This window comes from Austrofundulus limnaeus, unplaced genomic scaffold (genome assembly GCF_001266775.1).
Source record: "Austrofundulus limnaeus strain Quisiro unplaced genomic scaffold, Austrofundulus_limnaeus-1.0 Scaffold99, whole genome shotgun sequence".
In the NCBI taxonomy this organism is placed as follows: Eukaryota; Metazoa; Chordata; class Actinopteri; order Cyprinodontiformes; family Rivulidae; genus Austrofundulus; species Austrofundulus limnaeus.
In genome coordinates, this window is record NW_013952501.1 from 1,388,094 (window position 1) to 1,397,966 (window position 9,873).

General features: G+C 36.8%; 1 protein-coding gene across 1 annotated transcript in view; it reads left to right on the forward strand.

Annotated features, from left to right (window-relative positions):
* LOC106520947 (probable E3 ubiquitin-protein ligase DTX3) overlaps nucleotides 1–9,873 on the forward strand; it is a 40,179-nt gene that overhangs the window by 2,183 nt on the left and 28,123 nt on the right. Inside the window, exon 2 of the mRNA XM_014013285.1 lies at nucleotides 3,581–4,513. Within this exon, the coding sequence (XP_013868739.1) occupies nucleotides 3,581–4,513 (933 nt within the window). The remainder of the gene's footprint in view (nucleotides 1–3,580; nucleotides 4,514–9,873) is intronic.

Genomic DNA, 9,873 nt, shown 5'->3' on the forward strand with positions numbered 1-9,873 from the left:
TGTGTGTGTGTGTGTGTGTGTGTGTGTGTGTGTGTGTGTGTGTGTGTGTGTGTGTGTGTGTGATAAGAAATTAATGGAAACCCGCAATTTATTCTTGAAACTTTAGTCATTTGAAAACGTTAATCCAATATCTTGGGCATCTACGTCTAAAAACTTAAAAAGGCTTAAAAAAAACAAAAACAACTCTTACCTGAATTTTGTTAAAAGCCAAATTATATTGTATCACTAGTTACAATTTACAGAAAGTCTGTTTGAGTTTTCAGGATAAAATCAAGCAGGCTATTTTTTCTGAGCATCCTAATTATGTTATGACTTGTTCAAATAAGAAACTAAAGAATTTTTTTTAATATTTTCTAAATTATTTGTCTATAAAATGGTTTTCCAGTTTAGTATTAAGCACTTTTATTGCTTTAATAAGTCTAAATGAGTCTCTAAAAACCAAATTTACAGATAAGATTGTGAACTGACCTCCATTAACAGCATCTTGTGTGAGTCTAACTCTGAATCTTTAACCAAATTTTAGAAACATGCATGTCATATTACATTTCTGTCTAAAGGTTGCCCAGCTCCAAAGAACATGAATGTGTTTTTAGTTTTATTAAATAAGATTATTTTGATTAAGCACAATAAACATTACCAGGTTAGTACAAATGACTTCATTAGGCGTTAATAAGGGAAGTGAGATATAATCCGCATCTCATAGCAGGGGTCTACATAACCATTGTTTAGGTTGTCCAAGACAGCCTATTTTCATTTCTGACAACCAGATCCCACTTCCCAGTTGTCCGGTGGACAACCATGAAAAAAAGACCTAGATTAAAGTTTGTCTGTGTTTGTCATTGTAAAAACGAATGAGAGAAAAAAAAACTAGTTAAAGCTGTCTGGTTCTTTCACTCTATAAAGAGAACCACTGTCAAAGTTTTACCCAATCAGAACAGAGCAGGGCGGGTCGTACCGTCTGACTGACAGCGCTGTCTTTTTCCTCTCTCTGTGATGGAGGGTCAGCTCGGCTCAGGCGAACGTGTCCCACGAAAGCCCTCAGCTTTTCCTGGACTATTTCCACCGAGGATTACGTCGTATTTTATACATATTATATTCGTAAAAGCAGCTCACAGCATTTCTACCGGAACACCGTGCCTTCACGACTCGAGCACAACAAAACCACGACAGATCAGCTGACTGTTTTTAAAGCGAGGGCTCAGGGAGGCAGCTTGACCAGCTGCTGCACCTCTCCACGCGCATCGCGGCTCCGACCAGCCCGGGACTTTAAAGTCCACATGTCAACCCCTTCAGACGGTTACTTGTATAATGAGCATCAAAAATCTGTTATTTGCGCTAAAAAAATCTGTAGTAATCACACACGGGTGGAGTGGAGGTGCAAGCGGACCGCAGCTGTGCAGGGTGGGGAGGGGGGGCTGCATTTTTTAAAGACGTGTCTACGTTTGACTTTTATTTTTTCTAATATCACAGAGTTCTGAGTCAGCTTCAGGTGCTTATAGTTAATATCTTCTAAATTTAACCAGGTGTTTCAATGCATTTAAATTACACAATAATTGTACTGGAGAAACTTGTTAGTTTGAAAAAAATATTTTTACTGTTTTTTTAACAGTAAAAATAATTTTTTTCTGTGCAAAGAACTTCCTCTGCTATAATTTATTTTTCAAATAAACAATCAAAGCCCCTCAGTTGAAAACACTAAAATGATGTTTAAAATCCTCTTTCCTCTGAAAGTCTTCAGTCTTAAGAGCACTAAACTGTAACTTTAATAAGGTCATGTACACAGTTTACTCCTATTTAAATAAAAATGTTTGACCTGTAAGCAGAAAGCTTATGGATGGATGTTGTTTTTTTATCTCTATTTCAAAGAGGATGAGGAGGAGAATGAGGAAGTTCTCCTCAGGCAGCTCCTGAAACTGTTAACCRGCTGACTGAGAACATTTGTATGTACTAAACTTTGTATACAAAACAATATACTTATTAAATTACATTGTAACTCATGAGAGGCCACCACACCACCACGGTTAAAAAAAAATCCTAGGGGAAACCCTGCACATGCAACCACATCACTCACAGCACACTGTGACAGAAGACCCTCGTTGGCTGCATTGTACTGTATGTGCAACACAGCCGACGTTGCACACCCCCGTGTTGTCCATCGCCTTTCTCATGTTGCTGGCATTGTCCCTCACAATCAAGTGAATTTTGCTCAACGCAATTTGCCACTTGTCAAACATTTCCTTCAGGCTAGCTGCTATGGCTCCGCTTGTGTGTGACCCACAAAAGTTTGTTGCGTTCAACATTGCGCTGTGTGGCACAAAACTCTCATCCAGCCAGTGTGCTGTTAAACATAAAAGTTACACGGGGGAGACGTCAGAGCTCCAGATGTCTGTCGTGAAACTTATGGCTTTGACATACTGTATTTTATCTCCTCTAATATGCGCTTGCACAATTTACCGTGCAGTTCAGGTAGAACCGTTTCTGACAAATATTTTCTGCTCACCATGTCGTAGCATGGCCCCAGCTGGTTAATTAGCAGCTGGAATCCCTTATCTCCAACAACTGAGAGTGGCTGTCCATCCATGACAATAAAGTTTAGTATCCCCTCAGTGATTTTTGTTGCCTGCACACTATTAGGTGGAAACATTTCACCTCTTTCCATCATCTCCTTCAAAGTTAGCTGCTTCATGCGCCTCCTTTTTGTTGACTCCGTTCAACAAACTCGGTGTGCTCTTTCYGGTGAAATTGCTGGAGATGCTTGATTAAGCTGGTTGTGTTGTAGCTTGAAGCTTTGCTTCTGCCCCTTGGAACAATCACTGCACATGTATTTCATGTAGCCATCGGATGTGTTGGGTGAGCTAAAGTAAAAAAACTGATTCTTTCGCTCACTCCATTTTGAAAACGGTGTGTGCCACTGCACTGCGTGTTGCTGGCGCAMGATGTTACATCACTCGCAGAACTCAGCATAGAAATAAACTGTATAGATCTGCCCCTATGGATCGGGTCCATTGTCACGATACCAGACCTAGAAATTTGTTAAATACCGGGACCAATACAGAAATTGGTATCAGATCGGTACATCTCTAGTAAAAAAACTGTTGGTGGGTCAGAAAAGTTAGATGTAAGACTAAGATGTGAACTGAGTTTATGCTAGGTTTAGGGTCAGGTATGTTCTGGGGTGGTTAGYTTTATGGTAAGGGGTCTGGATTAGGCTATAGAAATTACATCTAAATGAATGAAAGTCAATGCAAAGTGTCAATGAGGATAGAAAAGCAAACTCATACATGCATACTGTATGTACTTGAATATACTAATCCCTACAACCCTATGCATTTAGGTCATGTGAGTCATGTTACTTCTTTTTCTTTTTTTCGTATCTTGTATTCTACTTATTTCTGTTTTAATCTTTTATTGGTGTGTGCAATAAGCAAAAGCCACTGGATGCCTTGAATTTTCCCCTMGGATTAATAAAGTATCTACTAGTCTGATTGTCTGTCTAAATCCTGACTCAGCATTCAGACTAATGTATAATGTACTACATTTAAATAGATTCACTAACCTTTACTTATGCACTCTATTGCAGTTCATCAAAGACATCACTGTCACCATCGATAAAGCATATTTTGAAGATTGTGCAAGATTGAAGAAGATTATCTCCTCTTATAGCTATGAAAACAAAACGTCCTCTTACAAAGTGAGCGGGAAATTTGAGGAGCTGGAGAACATGGTGGATTTACTTAAGAGAAATCAAGCATCTGTCACTGTATCTGCACTTGTGATGGAATACATTCAGCAAAAATATGCAGAAACACTAAAAAAAATTAAAGGCAAGCTTTTTACTATTGAAATCCGACCCTGCCTCAGTGCTCAGCTACACAAAACAGTTCAGGTGACTTTCGGAACCCAAAGTGAATCATCCTACCCTCCTAGCAGTGTGAGTTTAGAGTTTGTGAAGCAGCGGTTCATCACTTTCTACCAGAGAACAGCATCAGACCTGCAGGTTGCAGCTTTCACTCTGAACCCGCATGACACACAAGTTTTTCAAAAACAGTTTCCTTTCCTTCTTTTCCAGACAAGCTCCAGCAAAACTGTGACAGTAATAGGACCTTTTGCAAACTTACAAAAACTGAAAGCAGTTATTTCACAAAATCCACCAAACTTAAGTAGCAGTCAAAAGAACAGAGTTCCAGAACCCAATCCAAGTGGCAAATCATCAAGTTCTTCATCTAAACAAAGTAAACACAATGAAGATGAGCCATGTCCTATCTGTATGGAGCCAATCAGAGCTGGAAGGAAAGAAACACTTGGATGCAAGCATTCTTTCTGCAGCAGCTGTCTGAAAAAAGCCTTCGACTTCAAGCCTGTTTGTCCCATCTGTGGCAAAGTGTATGGTATTCTGAAGGGGATACAGCCTGAAGGAGTGATGAATATCACTAAAACGCCCTCATTTTTACCTGGATATGAAGCGTATGAAACGATAATCATCCATTATCACATCCCAAGTGGCATTCAGAAGGTAAGAGTTCTCTACAATTTAAGAATCTATTGTATCTTGCCCACCACCAAAGGCAAGCGCAGGTGATAATGTTTGTGCCTGTGTCTTTGTGTGCACGTGTGTGTTCATGTGTCTCTGTTGTCAAAATATCTCATGAATCACTGGATAAATCTTAATGACTCTTACAAAAAGCAATCATTGGAATGTACATTTAACACTGTTCAACTTTTCAAATCAGCGCTGGTGCTCCGCCCATGCACAGTCCATGCACAGTCATATATATATATATATATATATATAAACTTTATAACTCCCAGTGGTCATTCCAAAGTGAAATTACACAGGAGAGCTCAGTCAGACATGTCTTCAAGCATCATCAAGAGTTGGGGGCAGTAAAGAGAAAAAAGAAGAGACAGCGAGATGATGCTGCTCGTGCATCACTTGTAGGTAAGTTAATTGATTTAAATAACTATAGGGAAATTTATAATATTTAACACTTGTGTGCCCATGCCTGGTAACATCTGTTATATTGTTAGCCCCTAACTACTAACTGWATCTAGCTAGCTAGCTAAGCTACTTCTGACGAAGCTTCACTTGTGGCTTCCAATAGTTCTTTTCTTGCTATTTCTTTTACCCATTCGATTTAATCAGTAAAACATTAGGCAAGTTTATTTTAACCCAAGGGTATGTATTTATTAATTTATTTGGCATTTGTTACAAGAACCCGGCCATCAGTATTTCTGTCAGTGAGAAAAAGATTCAGAATCAGCTTTATTGGCCAAGTATGTTGACACACACAAGGGATTTGTTTCTGGCTGATAATGTCTCTCCAATGCACATACATACAGTACCATATACACAGTGATAGAAGCATAATATCATAAAACATAAATATTATAGTATGTGGATTATCTACAAATACATATTATGTACAAAATAACACTAATGGTGATCTTCAACAATGAAGAAAATAAGTTAAATGGAAAATGGCTCTTGGTAATGTAAAAATTAAAGAAACCTTTCATTTGAACGTGATGTGGCCTGACAAAATAGATATGTATTTGGATGGATGGATGTCACGTCTTGCTGGCGACATTGTCCTGTATTAAACTCTTATGAAGTTGTTATTTCTTGCAAGATTTTATTACTATTTAAAATGAAGCTAAGATTTTTGTTAACAGTATGGTTTGCACAAATTAAGAAAAAATAACTTGTAWAAATGATGTAGAGTTGTGTAAAACATGCCTTTTGTACTTCATGTTTCTGCAGCATCAAGCATGCTGACCAGCTCTGACAGCTCATTCATGATAGTATTTATCAATCAAACCTGAGCCTTAGTTATTTAAAACGAATAAATAAAAAAAATCAAGTAAATATATTTTATTTGAATTTATATGTAAATGACACATTTAGAACAATCCAAGTTTAACCAAAATTGTCTTCAATAAAAAAATTTACAAAATAATACAGTACAATAAGTGTTTATGCTGTTTGTGGTTTTTATGTAAATAACTAAAAAAAACTTCAGAAATTTTTTTGTAAACCATACAAACTTTTTAACATCAGTACCAATCATTTCAGGTGACAAATAATTGTCAAATAATTTATTTTTATTAAATAGAATTATTCTTCAGCTACAAACCAACAGCTGCATATTCCAACAGTTGAAGGTGGTATCTGTTACCAACAAGAATTAACCCAAAGCTGGTACAAGTTTTCTTCTTCTTTTTGTCTGGAAATATAAAAAACATATTGCGTGTAGAAAAAATAATAGCTAAATAAACTGGACTGTATGACAAGGGCAGTATTATTTTATATTATGACATACACCGAACAGCTCAGTCATGACATCACATGACTGGCTCTGTCATTAGCAAGTATACATCATAATTTTTTTTATATATTATGCAGTCATACTAGTCAGTCCATTAAAAATCCATATTTTATCAGTTAGTAGATGTCAGATGTCAGGTTCTATAAATGTTTTTAAATGAACATGAAAGCTTTTTGAATATTAGCAAACTGGTTTGGCTGTAATGACTACCAGTGAAACAATCCACTGTGCTCTTGTAAACTTGTTATATTTCAGCAGTTTATTGCAAAACAATAGTGCTTCATGTACATTTATTATACATGTGTTTATACCGTGTCATGGTCAGCTCAATGCATAAAAATCTCCCTTGTGTAGCACACACAGGTTATGTGATGTCCAATCCAGTAAATAAACAAGCAAAAAGTAAGAAAAATCGTGTTTGGTAGATTATTTCTTTGTTGTAACAACGCTTCTTGGCTATTAATCTCAACTATCTGTTATTTCACTTTTAAATGGTGCCAGATTTGTAAGGAACATGTATTTGTGAGATGAGCAGTAGAGCTGAGTATGTGCACATGAAAAAATTGCAGAATCTTTTCTGCCAATGCCAAAGATCTTATTTTGTTGTTGTTACTGACACTTGTTTTAAACTTCTGAAACCCCCAGAAACTTCTGAAACTGTATTTAAGTGTAGCATTCCTAACTATTTTTTATTGTATTCCTGGACTAATATAGGGTCAGTGCAAGGTGGACCTCAAGGCCAGGAGGCCAATTCCCATGATCAGCCATCCACCAGCACTTCAAACCCATGTCAGCCACCAACCAGCAGCTCTGTCAACTTTGCAGCAACACTCCAACCAGCAGTTCAGCTACAACCACCACTTCTGAAGACAGAGTAAAGCCTGCAGTATGGTCGCTTGGCAGCCAACTGGACGACACCCTCACATGGTTGTTCGGTGTTCGTTTTTGCATACACCTTCCATAACTCCTAAGACACCCCGTGCCGAGCACCTGGGAAACTCCTCCCGCTGCAGCATACGTCACTGCATGGGGTTTTCTTCCTGCTGTAGTCCTCATTGAGGAAAAAAAAAAGTCAGACTCATCACCTGACATTGTTTATGTACAAACAGGTCCCAGATTAAGCTCTAAAGCGATGGCCCTCTTTTGCATATGACTAACCTGTTTGTCCATGTGGAGGCAGTGCTTATAAGGCTGAGTTCACCTGAAACTCATCAGACTGAAGAAGTCTCTTGGATGAGAGACGAAACGTTTCACTAAAGAAGAAGCCATCCAGAGGACCTACTTATTTTTTCTTTTTGATTTTTTTCTACCTGGATTACTGAGATGCAACAGAACATTATGCTCTAAAGATTTAACAGTCAGATTCCACCATGAAAAATGTCTGTTTTATCCCTTTTTATGAGTTTTTGGCTGTTTGACTATCTATAAACCTCTGCTTCCTGTTACATTTATAAATTATAGAAGACTGGTCCAAGTACAGAACACTGAGGAAGTCCATGACTAACTCTGGTGTAAGAAGAAGATTCATTATTAACATTTAAAAACTAGAATCTGTCAATTAAAACAAATTAAACCTTTTTAGAGCCATTATCAAGTTCAAGCCTCTGTAACAAAATATTGTGATCAGTTGTATGGACACATATAGACATTAAAGACAAATTAAGCAGATCCAGAATATGGTTATTGATTAGGGAAAGGCTTCTTTGAACAGACTGATTGGGATGGGATCTAACAGACATGTTGATGGTTTGAATCTATTGATTGATGGTCTATTATTTTTGATAATTCAGTGAGTTCAACAAAACAATTGTTGAAAGGAGAAATCGTATTTATACAGTTTTAAAGTCTCTCCACCGGCTCCCTGTCAAATTCAAAATAGAATTTAAAATCTTATAATTACAAAGCTCTCAACAACCAAGCTCCATCTCATGTTAAAAAACTTATTGTCCCATATTTTCCCAATTTTTTCAAGTGATGTTTACATTAAAGTAGTAATATTATCAATAAGATCACCTAAATTACTGCTCTCTGCTGCATTATTCTGTAAAACAGAGGAAAATAAAAATGGAAGAAATTTTTTAAATTTGGCTGAAGCTTTCTCTGATAAACATCAAAAAATAAAAAATACAAATCACACGTAAAATGAAAGGAAGCAGAAAGAAGAAACAATCTTATATCTGCCCCTATTTTCCAAAAAATAATTTCAAAACAATAATGTTTAGGTAACAAAACAAAAACTTAAACTCATTCATAAACAACAGCTCTTAAGAGATGCATCAGGACAAACAGCTCTTATGAATACGCATTATACAATTTCATATTTCTTTAGCAAGCCATCTTTTGTCATTCTTTTAAATTGAACCAGCATTTTTATAATCGCTTTCCAGGTTATTCCACAGTCTTATTCCTTGGACTGAAGTACATCAGTCCTTCAAGTTTGTTTGAGTTTTAGGTTTTACAAACATCTCTAGTCCCCTAAGATTATAACTGTCCCTCTTAACAAAATTTGATGGATGTTTAAAGGTAATACAATTTTATGAYCCTTATAATAACCTGCAAAATATTAAAAWCAACCAACTCGTAAAATTTTAATAATTTCAATTGATAAAATAATGTATTTGATGGGTGACTGAAATGTTTTCTGGTGATAATTCTGACAGCTCTTTTCTGTAAAATAAAAATAGGATTTGTAATTGTTTTACATGCTTTCCCCCAGACTTCCAATACAATAAATCAAATGTGGAACAATTATTGCATTATATGATATAAACTGTGTCTTATCATTAAATAACTACCTAACTATTTATGTTCGTAAGTGATTTATTATGAGATTTCCGTGTCAGTTTTTCATCAATGATGACACGCAAAAACTTCACCTCACTAACTCTACAAATCTCAACACCATCAACTCTAAATGGAACATTTATTGATTTAGTTCTCATTCTGTTACTGAATTTCATATTAGTTTTATCCAAATTTAATGATAATTTATTAAGTTGAAACCAAGTTTGTATTTTTACAAATTCTGTTTGCATTATTTCCACCATTCTATACCTTTACCCAAACAAAAATAAAAACATGTATTATCTGCAAATAATACACATTTACCAAGTCATTCACATATTAAATAAATAACTTTTGGTCCAACTACAGAACCCTGGAAACTCTACATTGGATATTACAGAGTTCAGATCTTCCATCATTTATTTGTACAAACTGTTTCCATCCATCCATTATCTTCCACTTTATCCGAAGTCGGGTCACAGGGACACATGATGACAGCTTGAGCAGGGAATCCCAGACCTCTCTTTCCCCAGCCACCTCTTCCCGCTCTTCTGGGAGGACTCCAAGGCATTCCCAGACCAGCCATGAGACATAGGCTGTGTCTCAATTCAGGGGCTGGGTCCTCATGAGTGCGCATTTGTCGGCTGCATACGTCATTCCCCCGCGCGGAGGACAGACCCAATTCGAAGGCTCCTCATCACGCGGCCGAGGAATGCGTCCTACTTCCTGTCAAAATCCGAGGATTCTTCCATGTATCCTTACC